This window comes from Notamacropus eugenii, chromosome 7 (genome assembly GCF_028372415.1).
Source record: "Notamacropus eugenii isolate mMacEug1 chromosome 7, mMacEug1.pri_v2, whole genome shotgun sequence".
NCBI lineage: Eukaryota > Metazoa > Chordata > Mammalia > Diprotodontia > Macropodidae > Notamacropus > Notamacropus eugenii.
In genome coordinates, this window is record NC_092878.1 from 17,729,623 (window position 1) to 17,754,319 (window position 24,697).

Consider the following 24,697-nt stretch of genomic DNA (forward strand, 5'->3'; position numbering starts at 1 on the left):
TTGAAGAGCTTACAAGTTGATTTGTCTTTACCTTGTAGACAGCTCTTTTCAATAGGAGAGGAAAAATAAAAATAAAGAGCATGAAGGAGAGATAGTTGTTTGGATTACATAGTTTGAATTCTGGAAACAAGTTCCTATGCTGCCAGGTGTGGAATCAATTCCCTATAGCTATGGACCACTTACGCTTGCTTTCCCTTCATAGGATTCTTCAATGATAAGCAGACCCATAATGTTCACAATGGGAAGTTTTAAATAAAGCATACTGTGCTAGGTTTGTTTACGTTCTCTGTTTTTCCCATGAAGATTTAATTGCTGACTTACCACTGTTATGACCTTCGCAAAGCAGTTGCAGGAATCTGAAGAGATCACAGGTAAACTCATGATTCTGGAGTACCTTTTCACCTTGAAAATACATGAGATCATCTGTGAGCACTGTATGGTAGTCAGTGAAGGGGATCCTTCAATGCAAATAATTATAAGAAAAAAATAGGGACCTATGTAAAATGGTATCCCCCAAATGTTCTGATATTCAGCTAAATCAAATTAAATTAAAATGAGGATGTGACCACAGAACAAAAAGCTCCCCCCAGCAAATCCAAAATATTTAGTACCATGATGCTTGTTTTATAATAAAAATAACTAGGGTGGTGGCAGTAAAATTTTCACAGTCTCTAGCCCTTATAGAAGGTTTGCTGATCAAACCCTTCCAGGCAGCCACTGTGACTACACTGAATCTGGAGAGATGGAATTAAAGATGGCCTCTTTCAGCATTCACAACACACGGTAGCTACTCAAGCCAAAAACTCAAACTTACCGCGCTCCCGAACGATGACTGAGGATGAGAAAAGACAAAAAGAATACAAGATAAGAAAACCAAAAGCGACATGATCATTCTGATGAAACTCCCTACAGTAAAAACAGTTTAAGAAGCCTGCCCCAGGTGCGCACTTTAACAAGATCACCTAGAGAAACACTATCCTCAAACAGACTTGGCCTTTTCTTGTTCAAACAAACGAACAAATGGTAAGAGGGAGCTTTAATCAGAAGGGATTAAGATTGGAATCCTGAAATAGGTGGTTTTCATTTTACATACGTGTTCCTTCCTCAGTAACCATTCCCAGGCCTTCAGCTTTGTTCTGCCTCTCAAATGCATTCAGATCTAGAACACTTTTAAGAGAGAAAAAAAAAAGGTGGGGAAGAACAGTGTTGGGGAGAAGCATTTCTATACATCATACATCTGTCAACTAAGCATATCCTGTCACAGGACTATATTCTCATAGAGTAAGAGCAGAAGAGTGCTGGAAGTTATCCAGCCCAAGCCATTCATCTTGTAGATGAGGAAATCTTGATCTGAGAAATGTGTCCAAGATCACCAGCAGAGTGGTCATCGAATGCAGATCGTCTGACTAACTGCCCCATGCTGCTCTGCACTGCACACAAACAGTTTAACATACTAAACTGTGACTCAGAGATCCTGAGTTGGGAGGCATCTCAATGCGGAGCCTGAGGATATTGTCTCAAGACGCATTGGGATCAGTACAAGCTAGTGCTCTGTGTGGGCAGTTTTATCTCACTTTGTACCTCATCCAGCACCAACCACATGTGCTGTACTTAAAAGACAATTGCTGAAATTTCTGTTTGAAGAACAATACTCACGCAGTTCCATGAGTTAACTTTTATTCTAATTTGTATTCTCTTTATTCCTAATGATGACTATCATAGACTGTGTTTTGTGAAATATTTAGATTGAATACTAGTAGAGACAATAAGAAATTGTAGAACGGGCACAGTCTTACTCTGAGAAATACTGGAGGCTCGAGCACTGTGAGTGATGGAGCTTTAACAGAATGACCCTCTGCTTAGGTTGGCAGATTTACTTGGGGCACAAAAGTAGGCAAGGAATACATTTGGACTGTGGTTGATTTTTGCCTCTAGACAGAGAAACTTTATGCAGAGATTAGTCTCATCTTGAATTCTAGGAAAAACCAAATAGAACCAGAACAGATAGAGATGCTGCAGATAGCTAAGTAGGATGATTACTTTCTCTCTGGTTTTCCTCTCACAAGGACATATTGCCAGATGCTTTTACAATTACTGAACTCCTCAGCTTGGAGTTCTTCAAAATGTCAACAGACTGTGGAGTAAGTTATATGGCTATGACCACTTCTTGACCACAGACTTCTGAGGCTGGGCTAAGACAGAATCATCTTTACTTCCTTCTTCTGCTGCTGATTCTCCAGGTCCAGCGCTTGTTTTCACTCATCCTTACTTTGGCAATGATACCTAGTACAGGCATCTCAACGTTTGGCCAAGAGAATTTTCTGGCAATAAGTTCAACTTAATCTCACTTAATAATTCAAATACATTCTCAAATCTGAATGGTCTCCTCACTAAGACCTTTAAGAGATATGGTTTGTAGCAGAGGCCATATTGATCACATTTTCTACACAGCTCATCTTCTTTTTTACCATTGGGTTAATAAAACTGTCACACCCTTCCCCAATAATACAAACACTATCATCTATTTCACTTTCAGGGGTAGATGGTGTCAAATATTTATACAACATTGAAAAACAGCACCAGCCCACATTGTAGCTATGGAAAGTCCAGTGAAAAGTTGACCATACATCTTAATAGGAAGTTTAATCTAACTTTCTGACTTTTCTACTCATTTTAGATTTGGCTTTCATTGCAATCTGTCTAGGAAGCGACTCCATGTGTCTGCACAAGCTCCCTTGACCTCTAAAGAGAAAATTTTTTAAAAAGACATGAGGCCTAGAGCATGAGGAAATGTGGGTAAGTCTAATGAAGACAAATATGGAAATTAAGTGATATTTGAAACTGATCAGAAGGCTATGGTTATCTGGAATTGCCTCTGACTTCTCCAAAATGCTCTAAAATACGTATTCCTCTCTCGCAACAATCTCCTGATAATTTGCCCCTTTCGTGTTCTTGATTACTTGAGTAGCGTGGAGTTAGGGGGAACGTCATTATAACACTGCCCACACTGACCTGCAAGACTGCATAAGGCCAGAGAGGCTTTGAAAGAATCCAGCATCCTTTCTCTCCTTCAGATAGTCCAGCATTTTCTGCATGGGAGACACATTTTAAAGAGAAAGGCAATGAACGTTTTTACAACACGTATTCTTAGCTGCCTCAGATCTTTTTTAAAGAAATGACAAACTCCTAGTCACACAGGTGGACATTATTTTACTCTGGAAGAGTATTTCTTACTTATAGAGCACCTTGAATAGTAAGATCTTACCTTGTCCTATTGTCAGTGAAGGCATCCATTCACCAAAGAACATTTCAGTGCAATATTCCTTACCCAAATGCTGATAAAATAAATAGTCTATTCCTTTAGTAGCAAGAGAAATACAGGCACTGACTAAACCCGAATACATGGGACTCCCAGCTCTGCTACTTCTCCAGTATTAACCACAGGTACTCTGATGTGACCAAGGAGTTAAGTGGTCATCGGTGATGAGAACAGATACTAATGATTTCTGCTGTCTATATTTCTTCTCGTGGCAACAGCCTAAAGAGTCTCTCATTCTCTAAAGACCAGAAGTTTGGGAATGTTCCTGAGCTGCTACCAGGATGTGCAGCACTATTACCTGCTGAACTCCAGGGTTGCCCCCATTCAGAATGGCAATGCCAAGCTTCAGAGTCTCTACAACCATGGGTCCCATCTCACCTGTAATACCAAAGATAGAAAATAGAATTGTTACATCTTGATTCAAGGAACTGATTAACCATCAGGAAAACTGCGTGAACTTTGCCTAATGCGCCTCATACTGAGTATTTAATTGTCAATTGTTACACAATCAGCACCAAGCTTTAGAGAGTTTTCAGTCAGAAATTTCACATGTAGTGTTTATACGACTGTATCCAGCTTTAATAAAATACTGACTCATCATACATTACCTTTACTAGCACTAATCATCTGGAGGACCATCTCTGCCGCACCACGGTCATGCAAGCGAGCTTGCTGATAAAGAGTTTTCTGCTTCTCCATTTCTTTTTCCTGAAGAAGAAATAATACAGGAAAATCTTACTAGCCAGAAAATTAATAGGTGTGTGCGTGCGTGTGTGTGTGTGTGTACGTGCGCGCGCGTGTGTGTGCGTGTGCGTGTATGTGTGTGTGCGTGTGTGCGCGTGCGTGTGTGTGTGCGTGTGTGTGTGTGCGTGTGTGTGTGTCAGAGACAGAGGGACAAAATGAATGAATGAGAATAAATATAAGCTCATAGAAGGAGGTGATAAAGACATATAATAATCACAGTGAAAAAAAAAAGACCTTTGCAATTACTTTCCTGATCTCTTCTCCTTGTTTCAAAACTATTCACCTTTACTTCATTTATCCTGGGAAGGCCAAATTCCATTCTGGGAACCTATAAGGACAAGAGTTTCTTCCCACTTTGATTCCTACAAAAGGAAAATTTAGCCCACAGAGTGTTTTTGAATACTTCTCCATTATTGAGGGCAGGGAGTGGGCTTACTCCAGAGAGGTGGCAGCCACTCTGATGGTCTATTTGGAGAAACTCTGGTTAGTAAAAGAGCTACCGTATAACATACATAGACAATTAATTTTCAGAGATCAAAGGAGCACATATTTAGAGTTGGAAGGGATCTTACAGGTCATTTTGTTAGCTTTTTCCTTTTACAGATTAAAAAGAACCTAAGAACTAGGGAAGTTACGTGGTTTGCTTATAGTCCCATAGGTCAGATCTGTTGCCTCTCTGTTGTTGAATGTCTCTAGAGCTCAGAGGTACAGGATACTTTGTAGATAGTGTTTGTAGAATGAATAGCAAGAACTCTCCACCGCCATCCCTCTCTTCATCCCAGGCAGCCCTCAGTTGCTTTCCTGGGCTCCTGGGATGATGGCTTGGAAGGGGGTTCAAATTCTGAAGAAGACTCACTTCAAAAGTCTTTTCCTTTTCTTCTTCCTCCTCTTCTTCACCACTCTGACAACTCTAGATTACAGTGAACAGAGATTGGGGGGGAGGAGAAAATAATCAAATTAAAAGGCAATCTGGTGAAAACATTAATGCTTTGTGCTTTTGTCTGGGAGCAGGGAACAGAAGGTCATTCACAGGAACTTCATGATATCTAGTCCTTTTGAAAGAAGAAAACTTTTGACCAAAAGAAAAATCTCACTGAATATCATGTTTGCAAGTATACTAAGTACTTCAGAAAAAGGAGTGGGAGCTTTTGTCAGAGCAATGAAACCACAGAATCAGGGGGAGAAGTTGTCTGATATCCTCATATCCCTAAAAAGCAGGGTCGAGTCTTCACTTGTTTTGTGTCACAGATCCCCATCAATGTCTGGTAAAAAACCTATGAACTATTTCTAGGAATAATCTTCTTCTTTAAAATTTGTAAATTTATAAATTTTAGACTTAGATACAACATAAGAAAAGAAAAAAAGAAACAGACTTAAACACTAAAACTAAAATAATAAGAAAAAAGCATTGCCATGTGCACCGCAGAATGTGAGAAGATTCAAAATAATAATCTTCTTAAATGCATAAAATAAAATACATAGGATTACAAAGGAAACCAGTGATATTTAAATACAGTTATAAAAGTACATTAAAAAAAAGGTACATAAAAATCCCCAGCAAGTTCATAAATTCCAGATTAAGTTACCATGTTACAAAGTCATGATGAGACAAATGAAAGGAAATAGGGAAGCAGCCCTACCTCTTGGATATTAGTCTAAAAGCTTTGGCAGCAGTGGTGGGAGCACTCAGAGGCAGTAGATTCAGCAGTATGCAATGTGAAAGATGTCCATTTTGGTACTGGGTATAGTTTGGTAAAGTAGTAATTGCACCTACATTCCAATCACAATTGCTGTGTGTGCCATAACCCAAAATGCTTATGAAATAATTGTCACTGGTTTGATTTGAAATCTAGGGCCTTACAATTATTTTGCTTTCACCGTTATGGAAACCCCAGTTATCTGACCTCTTTCATAACTCAGTGTTCCCTCCTTTGTTTCCAATAGTGTACTAAAAACTATTCTACATATTGATATATGAGAATCTTTGCCTTATGAGGTCTGAACCGTGACTACTGAATGCTGTTGGTCTACACTCTGGGAATCTTATTGAGTAGGTTTTAGAACAGAAGTAATAAAAGTCCCTTGCACTGAGTCATCAGCACTCTGTTATAGCAAAGCTCCAAAGCTGTGTGAAGCAGAATATTGCAATTCTTAGACCAAGCCCCTCAGGAAGGCAGAGATAAGTGATTAAAATTGTCATTCTTGTTGGGAAAAGGAACAAATGAGACCAAAAACTCTGCCTTAGGGAATCACTCCAAAATTTGGGACTAGAACTCCAGGTTCTTGATTCCTTGACAAACAACTCCCTAAAAAGAGATGCCTCCCTGGAGAGACAGAGCAATGAAGTTCTGTCTTTAGTCCTCTTAAACAGGTTTATCTCTGACTCAATGAAGGCATAGATAGTGTATTTATTAAATTTGAGGGTAAACAAAGCTGAGAGAGATGGTTAACAATGGCACATATGGGCTCCCCAAAGATCTTGCCAGTCTCGAAATATGGGCTAAATCTAATAAGGTGAGATTTAATAGGAACAAATGTGGATTTCTCCACTTGAGTTCAAAAAATCAAGTAAGGAGAGATGTGATCAGCAAAAGTTAATGTGAAAACGACCTGGGGTTTTAATGAACTGCAAAATCAATGAGCCAAGAGTGTGATATGTTACCTTCCCTTCTCTCTTCCCTCCCCCACGTATGACGTGATCTTAGGGTGCATTTTATAGATGCAGCATCAGTCATCCAGCCAAGATGGCTGCCTAAATGGAGGTAGGAAGCCCAGTTTCCACATCTATTCCTATAAAAACCTAAAAATAGTACAAACTAAATAAAAATTTAAAAATCCCATAAGGAACTGTTGCAAGTAACTTCATTTACCCTAGAACTAGACAAAAAGTCAGCCAGACACTCACAGACAATAAGAAAGGAACTGCCAGAAAAGCTAACATCAGTGCCAACAAATAAGATAGAAGTTTCCCAGTGTGATAAGAGACCCAACCAGGACCCTTAATGAAATAAAGAACTTTCAATCACTGCTGATGATTGAGTTGAGAAAAATCTAGAAAAGTAAATTTATTTAAATAATTGGAAGGAACTGCACAGTGATGGAGCAATATCATTCAAATAAATGACAAAAAAATAAATATCTCTTCAGAACCTTAATGTCGTAACAGGGCACTAGAAATTCTCAACGTGTGAGAAAAAGAAAACGAGAGACTTCCGAGAGGTCCCGGGGGTGAGGGCGGTGATTATTGTGGTTCTGAAGGTCTGAAGAGGAGAAAGAGAGGGACACACTTGTGTAAAAAGGAGGAACAAGGGAGGACAGCTTGCTGCATCTCCTAACAGAGGGGCAGGAAAAGAAGACTAAACAAACATGGAAGAAAGGGTGGGAGGAGTTTGCCTTAGATGAACCCAACTCTTGTCAGACAAAGAAGGGTTTCATGCACACATGCACGCACGCACACGCACACACTCACACATGCACACATACCCTAGAAGAGTTCTGTAGACATATATCAAACTCTGGAATATTTATTATTGTGTTATAAGAAAAGGACAAGCAAGATAATTAAAAAAAACAACCTGTTAAGACTTATATGAACTCATGCATAGTGCAGTGAGCATAGCCAGGAGAATGGCATACACAGTAACAGCAACACTCCATGAGGAAGAGCTGGGAATGACTTAGCTGTTCTCAGCAATGCAATGATCCAAGACAATCCTAAAGAACTTGTGATGAGAAATGCTATATGCCTCCAGAGAAAGAATTGATTTCCGAATACAGACTGAAGCACACCATTTTGCTTTTCTCTCTCTCTCTTTTTTTTTTTTTTTTACAAAATGACTAATATGGAAATGTTTTACATGATTACACATTTATAACCTATATCAGACTGCTTACTGTCTCAGGAACAGGAAAGGGAGGAAGGGATAGAATTTGGAACTCAAAACTTAAAAAAACTCCAAAATTAAAATTATTTGAAAACGTTCATTGGGGAAATATAAACTATCATTAAAAATACATCAAACTCAACAGAAAACAGTTAGTATAGAAAAAAGGAGATGGCACAGGGAAAATAATACACTCATCTCAGAGAGGGACTTCCTGATTCTGATGGAGACAGTAACAGGGGTGAAAAGAAGACAGGAGGGTCACTGAAATGTTTTTTAAAGCACAAAAAAAGAACAGTGGAGCAGAGACTAGAAGAATAGTTTTGAAGGTGATATATTGATTTTATCATATAATTTTTAAAAAGCAAGTGGCATGAAAGAGATTCACAGGTTCATATACAATATTCCTTATATATGGAAATGCTCATTCTTTTGGTGGGGGGAGAGAAGACCGTCTGCCAAGCTCAAAATTTTTAAAAAAGAAGTGTCCAGAATGAGGGAAGTGATTGCTCCACTGTACCCTGCCATTGTCACAGTGAATCTCGAATACTCTGTACAATTCTGGGAATCACATTTGAGAAAGGACATTTATAGATGGAGTGACCTAGCCACGGTGACAATGTCAGTAAAGGAATCTGGAACAATATTATAGCAGCATCTCTAAGAGAAACTGGGGATATTTAGCCTCGAGAAGACCTGGGAGAGGGGTGAATCTTTAGAGACAGTGCCAGATACAGCTTTATTCAGCAATTTGTATGAGGAGGACAAATTAAACCTGCTTTTGTTGGATCCATACTGCTTACTAGGAGCAATGGGTGGGAGCTCCAAGAGGAAAACTTTTTATTGATATCAGGAAAAAACTTGATGAAAATTTTGAGTTGTCCAGAAAATGCAATAGGCCTCCTGAGGAAGGAGAAAATAGCCCTTTCCTTAGGATCTTCAAATAGTGGCTAAATGATCACTTGGCAGGGAATGTTGCAGATGAAATTCCTGAAACAGATGACTAATGAAGTCCACTTCAATTCTAAGATTCTGTGAAAAAAAATCCAAGTACACTAAAAATCCCAAAAGAAAAATAAGAAAACTTAGACTTACCTTGGCCATCATGCCAGAATAGGCAGTATAGAGAGGGTCATTTTCCAAATGGCTAGAAAGAAGAGAGAAAAAAGTCACTGGATAAAACTAACACTTTGGATATGTCAGTATTAGGCTACTTCTAGTCTACTGTTTGTCATCGGTCATTCCTATGGAATGATTAGCTCAAACGCATTACCAAAGTACTAAGAAATGCCTTTATGAACTATAGAAACCATCTTGGTGAAATCCAGGCAAGATTAAGGTCCTGGGATGATCTGGGGATAACGCAGAGATAATGGCCGACAGATTCTATATAATTTTCAAAATCATTTTGTCCATGCTCAGGCACGCAGTCAGGCAAGCCCTTATCAATGTGGAGAGGGAAGGGACAGTAGTCTAACACAGGCCTTCAAGATCTTTTCTTCAAGAGTAAAGGGCAGCAGGAAGAGATGCTGTGAGCAGAATGTTTTCTTTATACCCGCCACCATTTGTAGGACGCAGGGTCTGGGATGCTCTGGCTCAGATGACTGCTATTCCAGATCCAAAGAGAAGGTGATAGTTATGGAGTTGGGAGGAGACGTATGGAAAATATGGGGCAGAACTGACCTTTTCTCTGTGAGAGCATTCCGACTAAAATGGAGAATGATCTGATGAAGTGGGTCTGGCTGCTTTTCACCTTCATCTTCGTCTTCCTCCTCCACCTTTGGAGGCTTCTAATCAACACAGTCAGGATTTAGGGGAACGTGTTAGCACAAGACCACATTTCCCTCCCCTTCCCATCACATGCATTTGGAAAGACAGGAAAGCACAAGACACAAAGCAAATTATATTGAAAGCATAAAAAAACCCCTATTCCTTTATTTCTTTCAAACTGGAATCTTTTGGGATGCAAGATTTGGGAAATATCTTAAAACTCTCAACATAAATGTTTTAATTTTTAGGTTAAAAAGAAATTTAAAAAGAAAAGCAGAAAAGAGAAAAGAAAGCTTGAGGTAAAATGCTACAGACCCTATTTAGTAGAGACCCCTTGCAGGTTTTGGCACCAGACTCCAAGATGGGCCCCATTGAAATTCAGGTGAGGGACAGAACCCCACTGGCCAAAGTCAGAGGATAATTCCCTTGGAGAGCTAGGTGAGGGATTAGGTGGGGAAGGGATAAACCAAATGAGCTATTTGTATGCAAAACACTGAGCCTGGTTCAGGCCAACAAAAATTCATATTTTCTAATTCTTCTTTCTTTCAGACACCTGATATTCTTCTGGGATGCCATTTTGCAACTGTAAACCTGGTAGCTTATCCTCAAACTCAAACCAGGCTTCTATTTCCTTTTTGAAAGAGGATACAGGAGCTGTTACCTAACAGACAGTGATTTTGTATTAAGCCCCAGAAGAAGTCAGTGAAAGCACCAGTAGAAGGGACACTAATGAGTATTTTATTGAGTATCTGTTATCTATGTGCTATCATGAGAGGTTCAGAAAAAAAGTGAAGAGTCAATATTTTTTGTTAATTTCTAGTTTCACACCAAAGAAGAAATGTGGACAAGTTGAACAACTACCTTTTTCAGAGAGGAGGAAGTAGAAAGGCGAGGAGAGAAAGAAGGGGAGAAGAGAAAATGGGAAAAAGAAGACAGAGAAAGAAAAAAGAATGGTGAAAAAGACTGAATGAGAAAGTAAGAAACAGAAAAAAGACAAAGCCCCCCCTCCCCCTCCCTACATGAATGAGTGTAGGGAGAGAGACAGAAAGAGGATGATGACACATACATGTTAACTTAATAAAAGGAGAACTTTTTTTTCTGAAACAGTATAAGATTCTCTGGGTCTGGCAAAGAGGTTTATTTTTCTGGGTGATCAAAACTGGCATCAGGGAAGTCTTTTAGGAAGAGGACCTGTCCAACATTTCCTCTAAAAGCTTAGTCTTGGAAGGGAAAATTGGTTTAAATGTTTTGGTAAGGCAATCCAGAGCAACATTTCTAACGGAAGGAGGAGGGTTATCTGAGAAGAGGTTGATGTTCTAGTGGCAAAGATGTTCAAAGTTTCTTGATTTAGTATGAAATTCCCATGATACACTGATAACAGGATAATTAAGTTCCTATTACATAGCTAATATATCATCTGTGTACTTGGGAAACATTATTCAAGTTCCATAATGCACGCACATACAGATACAAAAATTATATTCACTCACATTGATATCTGCTCCTAGTTTAGTCAATACTTACAGCCAAATCCTGTACTAGTTTTTCTTCAAAGGAATACTCCTCTGTTTCTATCCAAAATCTCTGATAACCATGGAGGAAGAGGTTAATAGAGCGGTGCCTGAGCGAAGGGGTGAAAGTGAGATCAAGAGGGGTAAATGGATACTATATTATAGCTTGGGCAGTTAATGATTAGTAAGCAGGCTGTGTTTTGTACAATTCTGATCTTCTGATTGGTCAGGGGAAGCAACAGAAAATTTATATACTAATCTGGCAGAGCCAAGCTTCTTCTAAGTCCCCAGTCCTCTTTTTCTGACTTCTTGATTTATAGCAACCCCTGAGTATGATAGTCTAATTAAGTATTCCCTCCCCACTACTTTGCTTCTACTCATCTATCCCACTGCCCAGCATGATGCCTCTATAATGGGCACATCTCATAATGGGTGGCCATGTGGCATATCTGAGACTTTTGTCTAGTATGACAAATGGATTCAAGTAAAGCCTGGTTATGCCTTTTTGACTGACATATTTTGGGAGCCCATTTAAATTATTTTTATGGCATGTGGTTGACATGGAGAAAGGCCAGAAAGGCTGCTTCATTTTTTTCCCCTAACCATGCTCAGATGATAACCAATGGACATGATATTTCCAAATGGGCCTTTTAATACCTCACTGTCTCAAAAAAAAAGCCACCACTTAAATGAGGTTTTTGAGTTTCCATAAAGGAAGGTATGTTTATTAGGCTATCTTTTGAATAGTACATGAATTCCAGTTACAAAGATATCTACATTTATCCTTTTATTACTGTATGGAAAAAGTGTGGATTCCTTTATGACATCAAATCACAAGTCTTCTAGAACACGAGTGTCAAATAGCTACCCAATAGCTGCTACTTCTGAGATTCCTTGAGAGAACATGAGCCATTAAAAAGCAACATGTGAGAAGGCTGGTGGAAGTGGGTTGAGGAACAAAGGAGAGGAAAGAATAGAAAGGGGAAAACCAGCACTGATATTTGCGTTTTCCAGTTGGTTCAGTCTCTAACACTTTGTTTTTCAGACTGACCAATCAGAATTTTTCCATAAATTGTACAAATTTGTGTTTCATGATAACATGAAATCATGGTCAGGAAAGGAACAGTGTGCACAAAACTGGGCAGATCTCTCCACAGGTTACATTACCGTTAACATGAGTATAAGCCTGTCATACTGAGTTTTTTCATAAACATTTTCCAGCCAAACCCGTTGGAAGGTGCTCAGGAAGAAATTATTAATTTTGTGTCTGGGGAAAAGCATATAAGGTTTTTACTTGAGAACTAAAATCAGAGAAACAATTTCCAAACAACAAAGCCCATCTTTTCAGCCTTTTACTTTTGAAGACGCCCAAAAGCTTAACGCTGAGAAAATTAGTAAAGGGATATTTTTCCCAATGCTAACTAACTGGATCATTCTTTGCTGTCAGGACAGACATCCATCTTGCAAATAATCCATCCCTATATATGTGGATAACTAACTTGGGGGAAAAGAGAATTAAGGGGCAAGTGTTACATCTGGCCTACTGTTCAATCACTGGCATCATATTCGAGTATTATTGGCATATGAGATTAAAATACTGTTAACAAAACGTGAGTACTACACTAATAATTTAAGTAAATTGAAGGAAATTAATATCTTTGGAATTATATGAATTTTGCCTGGTTGATTCAACCTATGAAATATTATCTTAAACATCATTTTTGATGCCATGAGAAGTCTTGTGATCATGCCAACTGGGTCCTCCCTGAGGCCATTGGTAAAGACACATGGATCTCAATGAAAGAGGTAAATTAGTATCTTCTGATTTATCACCATTTCTAAGAAAAAGAAGTGCCATCACTTCTGCTCTTCATCTTTAGCTATAAACACTTCTTTTTCTGCCAGTCTCAGTGTCTTTAGTATGCACATTGGCTGTCTTGTGTCCAATCTTAGTTGGGAATGCTATTTAATTTTATAGATCCATTCATCTCTAGAGATCCAAGCTGCTTTTCTTGGGAGTTCTAGAAAAGTAAAGATGCTTCACAGAGGCCATAATTCTTGGGCACTATTCAATCCACAAATCCACCAAGCCAAATGAAATCTCAATTTGTCAAGCAGTTTATTCTCTCCAAAAGAATGTGACCAGTGTTACAATGCACTGAAGAAAAACAATGACTGGATTCTTTTGAGAATCATAGCTTGATAAAAGCAAAATTCTAAGCAAAGAAATTATTCTTTATAGTCTAAAAATATAATTAATTGGTTATTATTATTAGTGCTTCCACAGAAAAGAAATTTGGTAAGGTCAATATTTAGTTAACAGTTTCATTTTAATTAGAACCTAGATCTTCATCATATAATCAATCAGTGCTTAGCTCCATGGCCAAAGAAATTAAATTAGTCTCAGCAATAAACTGAGAAGGTCCAGTTCAGCCTCTTACTATTTCCTTTTTGGACAGAATCCAGCTAAACACATTCCAGAAAACTTTGCACTCTTGTCTGTGCACTGCTAAGACGAGAGAAGGATCAGTGCCTAGGAATAACACTGTTTTCTATCACTGGCTCCTCTAGACACCTTCAGACACTAGATGTTAAAATCAGCTGCATGTGTTGCACCAAACTAAGAGCTAACACAGCACTGAAAGCTTTCTCCTGCTTTACTTAGTATCTGTGAAGGAAATACTATGATTGAAACATTATAGAAGCAACATTCCCATTATGCCTGGGCAGAAGAAAGTGATGTGACCTGATTGGGAAATTAAAGGTAAAGCATTTTGGAAAATGTCCTCCTTCTCTGTCCACAAAGAAACCCCCTATTCTCCTCAAGACTTGCATTTAGGCAGAGGCAGAGAGAGAAGTCTGATCTTTACTGCAGGGATTTCATGGGAAGAGCCACATGAGCTGAGGGGAGATGGAGGAGTATTATACTCTTTAGGTTATTTTGATTGTATGAACCTAAGTAAAAAATGACAGTAAATCTTTATGTGGTAGATTACAATCATTTCATAGGTCGTATACCCCTATTACTATTAGCCAGCTCTTTCTATAAGGAGAAGGAAGAGATTTCAGATGTGGGAGAAGACTGGAATTCTTATTACTAACGTGGCAGAAAAAAACAAAAACAAAAAACCAAGGTACGTACCTGGGGAGATTATACAAGGGAGCCATCCTGAAGCAGGCCACCACTGCCCGTTTGCGTTGCTTGGATAAAAGTTTGTGCCAGACAGCCTTCTTGGATCTAAGTGGTTGCTCCACCTATGGAGAAATTATCTACAGTGGGCTCACGTCATTTACAAAGCCTAGCAAACAGAATACTGGGCTGGGAATTAAGAGGTGTAGATTCTTCTCTATGATCTGATACTACCAGCTTGGTGACCCTGGGTAAATCATGTAACTTCTCTGGGCTGCAGTGTCTTGATCTATAAAGTGAATAGCTGACCTACACAATCCCTAAGGTCCTTCTAGTTCTTATACTCTAAGATTTCTTTAAAAAGAAATATTTAAAATGGAGGCTCAGACTTTTAAGAATTTTGGCTTGTCAGTTATGGTCAACATAATATCCAGATATTTATTATCAAACTTGAAACCCTACCCATTCTAGAAAGCCCAGACTAAATTCTCCCTCTTCTACAACTGTTCTTGATTCCTCAGTTGAAAATCATTTCTCCTTCCTTTGACTTTTCATATAACCCTTTACTAATACGCTTAGTGTATTATATTCTAAACTACTTCATAGTTGTGTCTTTCTGATATCATGAGGCATAACTTTCTGATGGCTTAGTGTCTTGAATGGTACCGGTCCTCATCAGCCAGTATGTCTCTAGTGTTTGTACCTCCTCCTCTTCTAATCCTTATCTATGTTAACATGATTCAGAACTTTTATTCCTAGAGGTGATGTGCCCGTTTCTCCTGTTCCTCTCCCTATACTTTCATCCTATTCAACTTAGCCTCACCACTTCCCAATCCCTTTCCTAGCTACCTTTACTCTACTCTCTCCTTAATACTTGTCTCTGAAGAAGAGTCTGCCCTTTGTCTTTCCAAAGTCAACTCTTCCGCTTGTGCCCTCAACTTCTGTCTAGGGGCTTGCCCCATCAGTCACCCTTTCTCTTTCCTCTTCAGTCTTTCCCTATCTATGGTTTCGTTCCTTGCCACTTACAAGCACTCTCAGACCTACTCATGCCTTAAAAAACCCTTCATTTGACCCTGCCATTCCCCTCACATCCTTTCCCTATATCTCTCCTCCTCTTCACGACTCTCATAAACCAAATTCTCATAAAAAGTATCCCACACTTTGTTTCTACTTCCTTACCACCCGCTTATTTCCTCCACTCTGGCTTCTAATACCATTTTACTGATTCTGCTTTCTCAAAGATTGCCAATGATTTCAAAGGCTAAATTTGATTTAAACTTTCCTTAGTAATCCTTCTGCACTTTTTGAGATTGCCGATACCCCCCTCCACCTTGACAGTTTCTCATTCTTTGGCTTTTGTGATGAATACTAATCTTTTCTGATTATCCTCTTGCTTGCCTGACTGTTTCTTTCCAGTATTTGATGTTATGTCATTATCCATCTCCTACCCTTTTATGATGGATGTCATCTAGGGTTCTTTCTGAAGCCCTCTTTACTCTTTTTCTTCTTGATTTCATTTGCATTCTTAGGTTTAAATATTATCTCTACACAGATGACTCTCCTAAATTGATTCAGCTCTAATCTTGGCTCTGCTGACCTGAATATATTTTCCTGGATGTACTATAGACACCTTAAACTCAACATGTCCAAAAAGGAAACCATTATCTTCCATCCTAAATCTACCTTACCTTCAAACAGAAATAGAGTATAACCATTTTCTTAATCATTCAGCTTCCTAATTTCATATTGAACTTTATGTCTTCTCTCTTGTCCCATTAACCCCATATCCAATCAGTTGCCTGGGCCTGTCAATACCATCTCCAAAATATCTCTTAGATCCATTTCCTTCTCCCCACTCACACAGTCATCACTCTAGTTCAAGTCCTCACCACTCTGGACATCTCAGTAGGTATAAAGCAGGAAGAAAAGTGGAAGGAGCACTAAATTCTAAGGTAAGAGATCTAGCTTTAAATCCTGGTTCTGCTACTTACTGCCTTCATCACTTAACTTCTCTAGGTCTCACTTTCCTCATCTATAAAATAGTAGGTTGTATTTGATGATCATTCTACTTAGTCACTAAATCCTCTGACACTATTTTGAATAATAAGTGAATTTCATTTCTTTGTGTTTTTCTTGTTGCACAAGAGTGAAAATAATAGAGATGAAGGTGAATTTTTTACACCCTCAAATGTAAATATGATTACTAACTATACAGATCAAGAGTATTCCTCACCTGCTCCAAGTGGAAGACAGCTGCTGAGATTCTTTGCACTCGCTCCACTGTCTTTTCTGGATCAGAGGGCTCCTCATTCTTTAGAACATCCTTGTATAGGTTAAGTTGCCATTTTACAGCTGGATCATCAGACTGAAAACCAATGCATGTTCCAAGAGGTGACCAACCATATTTACCCTTGCCACTGGGTTTATAAAGAGAAACAGGTGGAACTGGATTCCCAAGAGAAAAGAGGCTGATGAAATGATTTTCCTCTTTGGCCTGTAGAGAACCAACTTGGAAGGCCATACCATTTCAGTGTTTCAAGAGACAAGAATTTCTTTTTCTCCCATTTTGCCTGAGGCATTCCTGGTCTATTTCCATGAATATATGTAAGCATATTGATTATGATTCTATGGATCACCATCTGGGAATAATGAACTAACAGGCTGAATAGGACTAACAGCTAGTGCAACATTGGAAACAATTACCTGGAAAATCTCAACCGTTATGGAGAGTGGGGAAAATTGTACAAGGATCTGCATCAAATGGAGAGCAGGGGAAACTATACAATGATTTGTATCAAATATATGATGGTTGTATTTCTGCCACAGCTGACAGAGAAGATAGAAGAATGCTTCTCCACACTCTAGCCAAGGTCATCAGACTGAAATCTAGAGGGCATGTGGGAGGATGAAAGGTTCTTAAAGGAAACAGAACCACAGTTCCAATGGGAAAAATGGATTCTGGGGAGGAGGAGGGGAAATTTGACCACAGTTAGGCTGAGAGGAAATGGTACAGTGTTAAACAGAGGAGAAAAGGAAGGAAAAGGGGACCTGAATAATTAAAGCTAAAAAAACAGACCTGAGACTTTCTAAAGAGGAGAGCGGTGAATGCTCTGAGGAAGAAGAAGCTGCTCATAGTCCTTAGAATGATACAGTAGAGTCACAGATTGGGTGAGAGAGATCATCCAGTAAGGGACAGAAAAAGAAAAGGCAGTAGTAGAAGAAGCTGGTAATTTGCTATTTCGGGGTCCTGCAGAAGCTATCTATCTGTCAGCCTGTTAACAACAAAAGAGAGTGTGGCTGTCTTCCTGGATCGTGCATCCAAGACATGGTCAGAGGACCTTCCAAGGCTAATCGAAACCGATGACAACTACCTACTTCTTGTTAGTCTCATGGGTAGAAAAGACTCTTTCAGGAAGAATGTAAATATTATGAATATTTCATATTCATATTATTATGAATATTATGAAAACTTGGGCAAGAAATTAGACCATAGAGGCAGAGATTATGTTTTCCTCACTTTTGCCTTTCAGAGGACTTCATGATCTCAGAAACTCTTCATTCTGTATCATTAAATTACCTTTGAACCTCTCACCTCTTCAGATCATTTCCTACCCTGGCTGCAGGCCTTCATCTTATTCCCTAGTGGGGCAATTTCTCTGCACTTCTCCTCCTCTCATGCTTCTCAGCTTTTAAAAAATGCATCATATTCCCCAACAGACTGTGAGCTTGCTGAGGTCAGGGACTGTCTTTTGTATTCTTTTTTGTATTCACAGCACTTTGCATAGTGCCTAGGCTCGCAGCAGGCATTTAATAAATAATTATTGACTCTGACTCCAAGAGTCAAAGGATGCAGAACAGAACAATTGATTTGGGAAGTGAATAACTGCCTATGAAGATGGCATGTGAAAAAAATATCTGAATTCCCTGATCATGGCTTACAATACAGGATTAAAATGTTGGCATAGAAATGGAGTACACCAAGCAAAGTTTAGTGAGAACATATTTTCCAAATCTAATAAAAAGGACTTTAGAGTAAAAATGATAGGGGAGGGAGAAGACTGTCCATGCATGTCTCCTCATTTAGATACATACAGAGCATCCCTAAAGAATAATAATAGCAGCTGCATTCCTATAAACTCACAATAGTAAACAAAAGGGAAACGAGATCCCAATGCAATGGGGCAAATGATACAAGCAGTATCAAGACCTGATGGATGATGGCTCTCAAAAGAAACACGCTAGGGAACAGGATTGTGGTGTGTGGTGTTATATATTAAAAAAAAGGTGTACTTATGAGAAATTAGGGAAGCAGCTTTGGGGTATTTGATGAAGGTTAATGAAAGGAGGAAAAAGGAATTTTGTCATTGGAATGTATTACAGACCACCTGGAAAGAGAGAGTGTAAGTAGCTAAGAATTTGGGAAACAGATCACAGGTGTGGCACAGAGGCACGGCACAGTGGGGATGGGATGTTCTTCAATTCATTCTCATTCTCTTTCTCTTAACTTGTTTTGGATTTATGGAGCCAACAAGGGGACATTCTATTTTGATCTGATTTTAACTAACAGAGAGGAACTAGCTGCTGGTGTGGAAAGGTTAGGAAGCTTGGGGAAAGTAACTGCTCTATTCTTGAGTTTTTGATAGAAAAGGATGACATGTTGCCTAGAATTTGGAAAGCAGATTTCAAAGAGTTCAGATAAAAAAGCTGGTAGGTTCCTATGGAGCAAAAAGCTTCTGGTCTCAAGGGATAGAAAGTGTTGAAAATCGAAATTCTGAAAACATAAGAGGGGAACAATTTCAATGAGAAGGAAAACTGGAATCTGTCTGAACAGAGCAGGGATGTCACCAACCAACTTAGGTTAAAAAAAAACACCTCAAAAAAACAACAACATAGAAGCTGGAAGAAATATCAAGATGGAGAATATGATACCATGGCATAGTCCTCTAAAATGTTATAAGTAATGATAAAACTCAAAATGAGCTGAGGTTGGTAAGGGAAATAAAGGACAATAATTTTTTTTTAAGTTATATTGGGAGAACAAGGGGGATTGAAGAAGGGATAGATAGGAGCTTTGCTTGGGATGTCTGAGATCACATAACTGATGACAGAAAATAAAGATGCTCATTTTTTAAGATGTTTCTATTTTCTCTGCAAAAGAGAATGATCATTACATTAGAAATGAACTGCAAAACACAAGAAACTAATTGAGGGGGAGAAGGAAACAAGCATTTAGTAAGTACCTATTATGTGCTAGACATTGTGCTAAGCACTTTACAAATATTATCTAATTTAACAGGAAATTTATATATTCAAGATAAATAGCTATCCGAGACATCCAAGAGATAGTAAGAGGGTACCTAGCTGCTTTGAATGAATTCAAATGACTTGGTCCAAATGTACAATATCCACTGAAAAAAATGGCAGATGTGATCGCTGAACCACCAGCAGTGATATCTGAAAGACCATGGAAAATAGGAGTGGTGCCACAAAATTAAAAGATAAATGTTGTTCCAATTTTTCATAAAAGGAAAAAAAAGCAATATGAAAATTATAGGCCAGTAAATTTGACTTTGATTCCTGGGAAAATTCTAGAATGAATTATTTAAAAAAAAGAGTTGAAAAACATCTAGAAGGGGAAACAGTGATTAGAAAGAGCCAGCATAGATTCTTCAAGGACTGACTGTATCCAGCTGACCACATTTCTTTTTTTTGGTCATAATTTTTAAACTAGTAGATAAGATAAGGGGAATACTGGGGGTACTGTTTAACTAGATTTCATCAAAGCTTCTCATAAACTTTCTTATGCTATTTATATGGAAAATATTTTGAGACATGGATTAGACAATCAGATCAATGCAGGACTGGGTGGATGGCGGTACTAAATAATAGTTGTTAATGGTTCATTGTTAATGCGGTAGAAAATTTCTAGTGGAGTACCCCAGGGATCTGTGGTGGCCAATTGTTATTTAACTTTTATCAGTGACTTGAGAAAGAGTGTAGATGGTAAGCTCATCAAATTTGCACATGACGCCTGGCTGCCATATTGGATGGCAGAGTCAGAATCCAAAAGGATCTCAAAGGACAGAGCGCTAAATGCAAGAAGACAAAACTCAAAAGGGATAAACATAAAGTCTTTCGTTAGTGGCAAAATCAGCTTCACATATATAAAATACGGGAGACATTTATAGACAAATTGTTCTGAAGACAATCTGGATGTTTTAGTGGACAGGAAACTCAAATTGTACCACCAGTCTAATGTGGTAGCCTAGGTAATGTTGTTCTGCTTTCAGAGGCATAGCTTGCAGAATAGGGAGGAGATCATCACAATGCCCTTCCTATACTTTATTCTGAGTACTCTGTTCAGTTCTAAGTTCCACGGCGACCAGGAAGGACTTGAATTCATATATCATGAGCATGAATTGAAGGAACTGGGCATGTTTAGTTTGGAGAACAAAAGTCTTAGGGGGGACATGATAGCTGTCCTTAGGTATGTGAAGGCTGCCAAGTGTATGGTCCCAGAGAACAGAACTTGAAGTAATGAGTGTAATTTGCAAAGAGGCCAATTTAAGTTTTACACTAGAAAGAAAAAACTCAAGTTCTCAACAATTAGAGCTGTTCAGAAGAGTAAAGGACTGCATGAAGAGGTGGCATGGCTCCCCTCCTTTGAGTTCTTTAAGCCAGAGGCTGAACCTGTTGAGTCCATCATAGAGGGCTTTCCTTTTGTGTATTAGTTGGACTATACAGCTGCTGAGATCTCTTCCACCTTTCAAATTCTGTGATTCTTTGAATGTTAGAAAAAGAGTTACTCTGCTGTATAAACAGCCACCTTTTCCGAATGCCAAGGGTATCTTCTCCTCAATAACAGACATTCTCAAAATTTTAACAAGGATGAGCAATAGGTTAACATAATGACAACAGAGGAATATAACCTTTACAAACCACATATTATCACCTTCACCCCTTCACCCTTCACTACATACAAGTCATAAAGTAGTCTCTATTGAGTACAAAGACTTGTTTTCAAAAGATATTTAAAAACAAAGTTTATTAATATTTTATGTTCTATCTTCTTTTTCTACCCATCCTTCCTGGCTCATTTCTACTTCTCTTCCTGGTATGGCTGAGGATTCTTATGATATTATCCTTTCTTCTTTTTTCCTTTCCTTCTCTCTACTATGAAAGTGATTTTCTTTTACTCTTGGGCCATACAGAAAAACTGAAAACCTTGTGAGCAAGAGAAGCATTAGACTGGAAAAGCTCTCATAATCTTATCATCTATTTTACTACTTTCAGGCAGAATTACTTGCACCATTTCAGATGTGAATACATTTAGTTTCAAAATCTCTTGGGTGGAGATAACTTCTCTCAGGTAACAAAGTCAATGTCTAATCAGTGTCATTGTTAGGAAATTTACAAATTTAATCCAATGCTTCTTCTTACAATTCAACTAATTTTTCATGACTCATTTTCAGATTTGATGAAGGACATCTAGTCACTATTCTCTGAATGATCCATCCTTGGTTTTTTTCTCTATGTATCCTGAAATATCACTAAAATGTCAATCAAACCCTAGATTTATTGTATAAAAAAGGAATAAGTTTTTTTAAATATAGCAAGAGAATTTGGTTACACAAAATTTATTGAGACTGTTTTGAGAATATTTTTAAAAACTGTGTATTTACTCCAAAGAGATCAGTGAAATTCTTCAGTGCGCAATGTTTGTGCCTGTTAAAAATAATGGTTTTATACATGCTCAGAGTCTCCTTACGATATTACCTTCTCCTGCAAGTGCAGGTTGTTTCTCAGATGATCTCTGACTTCTTCATCTGTATCCCTCTGTGGAAAGAGAGTTTGAATTTTATTACTTGGGATCTCTGCCACCTATTGGGGTGAGGTAGGTAAGTGAGTGATGCTAAAAATGAAAAAAACCCCAACAAAAATAATGAGGCACAGAAATGATGGACTTATCTTGAATGAGTTACTGGGTCCTAGAATAATTTCGACAACTAAGCTTTTACTCTTCTATGAATCTTGGTTTTTACATTTACAAAAATGAGGTACAATAGCACTTGCTGCCAAAATACTTGTCATGAGGGTTGAGAAGGATGTTTCAAACATATTAATGTTTTTGAAAACTGTGGGTACAAGCATTATTATCATAGCATTAAAATTCAGGCAATGTCCAAAGGAGTGGCCTGTTGTAATTACCGCCTGCAGCAGATTAGCCAAGTGTGTTACAAATTGCGGAGAATCTTCCATAACTTACATAACTGTATCTTATTTTTGCCAGGGAGATCAGCTCCTGATCACCTGGAGTGCACATATTTAAGCCAATGGGCAGCATTTTCTTCAGGGCAGCCACAATAAGAGATGTCTGGATGGAGTACAAATCACCCCTCCGCTTGGCTTTCTTTCGCTCTTGGTCTTGTCCTCCAGACTGGAAATTGATGCCAAAAAAGAGAGAAGAAGAAAGAAAGAGTGAAAGAGCATCTTAGTGAATTTTTGAAGGGATCTACTTTCCCAATAAGTAGCCTGCTTCCTCGTGGCTTATGGCTTTTTGAGAGTACAAATAGAGCCCAATAACATTTCAAAGGACAATAAAAACTGGTGGACTAAAGAAACAAAATATAATCATGTAAGCAATAAAATAATTTTGCTCATTATTAAGATAAATAAGAATATTATGAAGAATGAAAATTTTAATTATACTGATCTGAGGTCCCTCTCTCTCTCTATATCTATCTATCTATACATAGATAGATATAGCTATGTTTCTCACATACATTCCAATACCTTCTTAATCTCAAATATTTCTGAATCAAGCAGACAGTGAAGGGACTTGGTAGCATTTTCAAAGCGATTTAGTTTCCTGATCAAATTTATGTTGAAAAGATATTGTGTCCTTTATGCTTACAGAAAAATTTTAAAGGACTATTCCAATTCCCTAAGCAAAACTGAAGATGATCTGTATGGTGGGGGACTAGAGTTGCTGTGGTCCAACTTAAGTATCATTCCTATCCTAGGAAGCCAGTAGCAGCAGCTAATTTAACCATCTTCACACTGAGGTAATGTGAAAGCTTTCCTAGAAAAAAAGCAAAATCCTTGGTGGAACTCTATTGAGGGGAGATGCTAATGAAGGGGAGAACCTTAAGCAAAAAGAAAAAAAATGTTTCTACGTCTGCAGTTCAACTGATTCTCCTCTCCTTCTTCCTTTCTTTTTCCTTTCAAAGATAGTAGAGGATTTAAGAGAGGCATCTAAATTTCTGAGCAGCGTGTAGCTGGTAGTAAATCACATAGCACTTGGTCGATGGAGAACTCACTCTGCATGATACTAAATGGGTACAAGTGATAAATGGGGCTCATTTTCCTTCTAGATTCGATGAGAAAATAAGGAGCTAGCTGACCAGGAAGAACAAAACCCTAGATGTGGCTCTCTCTCTCTGTCTCTCCCTCTCTCTCTCTGTCTCTGTCTCTCTCTGTCTCTCTCTTTCTCTTTCCCTCCCTCTCTGCCTCAGGTAGGGGGGAGGTTTGGTAGGTAGAAGGAAGGCAGGTGGTGAAGAGAGGGTAGGATGATTTAGGGATGATGAAGAAGAAATTTGTGTCCACCAAAGCTTTGCTTTCAGAAATGCCCATGGAAATGTTGAGGGCAATGAAATGGTAACAGCACTATGGTTTACAACAAAACACCAGCAAAGGCCCAAACACTGCCGTGTGGACTGACAGACAAGATGGTTTCCCCACATTTTGTGACACTGAGTCTTAGGGTAAAGCAGGCTTCTTTTTTTAACAGGAGACAGACTTTATGAGGATGTAAGTGGCTAGAAGAGAGCTTTGACTGACCTTATTCCTTCTACCAAAGAGTACAGTTCAATTTAATTATGGTAGAAGGAGGTACTCAGAAATTCAGATCTCATTTTTTTTTAAAACTTGTCATTCCCCTTCTATCAGGAAGGTTAAACAATTCCCATTTTACCTTTGATGCTGGGTAAAACCCTTCCACTCCCAACCTCCTAGTCTGTTGCAAGGATTCTAATTGTTTGAGACCATGTGCCAGAGAATACATATTTCTGGGGCAACTGATACTTATAAAATAGGACACTGAAGTTGCAAGAAGTGTTCTCTGTGGTCTGATGTATCTACAGGTGGTTACAAGTACAGAAATCACCAGAGTCACTGGGGCCTGAGTATCCACACACTGTTAGTATTTTCAGTCCTATTGAGGGCACTCAACACTCAAGGTTCCATAAGAAACAAGGGCTAAGTGGGAGGGGGAACCAATTAAGAGGGAAGGAAGGAAATAAGTGCCTGGGGCAACAAGAGGAGGGTAACCAAATACTGA

General features: G+C 38.5%; 1 protein-coding gene and 1 long non-coding RNA gene across 8 annotated transcripts in view; one reads left to right on the forward strand and one right to left on the reverse strand.

The window, feature by feature from the left end:
- RYR3 (ryanodine receptor 3) overlaps nucleotides 1-24,697 on the reverse strand; it is a 750,252-nt gene that overhangs the window by 44,752 nt on the left and 680,803 nt on the right. For 4 of the 7 annotated variants that reach the window (XM_072625274.1, XM_072625275.1, XM_072625276.1 and 1 more), the window contains exons 70-83: nucleotides 22,625-22,795; nucleotides 22,135-22,194; nucleotides 16,592-16,723; nucleotides 14,371-14,483; nucleotides 12,396-12,495; nucleotides 9,631-9,737; nucleotides 9,043-9,094; nucleotides 4,920-4,973; nucleotides 3,928-4,027; nucleotides 3,618-3,697; nucleotides 3,013-3,089; nucleotides 1,094-1,167; nucleotides 815-832; nucleotides 322-402 (exon numbers count right to left, since the gene is read on the reverse strand). In XM_072625274.1, coding sequence (XP_072481375.1) covers nucleotides 322-402; nucleotides 815-832; nucleotides 1,094-1,167; nucleotides 3,013-3,089; nucleotides 3,618-3,697; nucleotides 3,928-4,027; nucleotides 4,920-4,973; nucleotides 9,043-9,094; nucleotides 9,631-9,737; nucleotides 12,396-12,495; nucleotides 14,371-14,483; nucleotides 16,592-16,723; nucleotides 22,135-22,194; nucleotides 22,625-22,795 — 1,219 coding nt within the window. Of the gene's footprint in view, nucleotides 1-321; nucleotides 403-814; nucleotides 833-1,093; nucleotides 1,168-3,012; nucleotides 3,090-3,617; nucleotides 3,698-3,927; nucleotides 4,028-4,919; nucleotides 4,974-9,042; nucleotides 9,095-9,630; nucleotides 9,738-11,241; nucleotides 11,339-12,395; nucleotides 12,496-14,370; nucleotides 14,484-16,591; nucleotides 16,724-22,134; nucleotides 22,195-22,624; nucleotides 22,796-24,697 lie in introns of all 7 variants that reach the window. The other 3 variants (XM_072625272.1, XM_072625277.1, XM_072625273.1) reach the window with 3 other exon arrangements.
- Nucleotides 396-22,737, forward strand: LOC140514855 (uncharacterized). The gene is made up of 3 exons (XR_011970748.1): nucleotides 396-2,796; nucleotides 10,267-12,838; nucleotides 22,649-22,737. It is a non-coding gene; the product is annotated as an uncharacterized lncRNA (long non-coding RNA).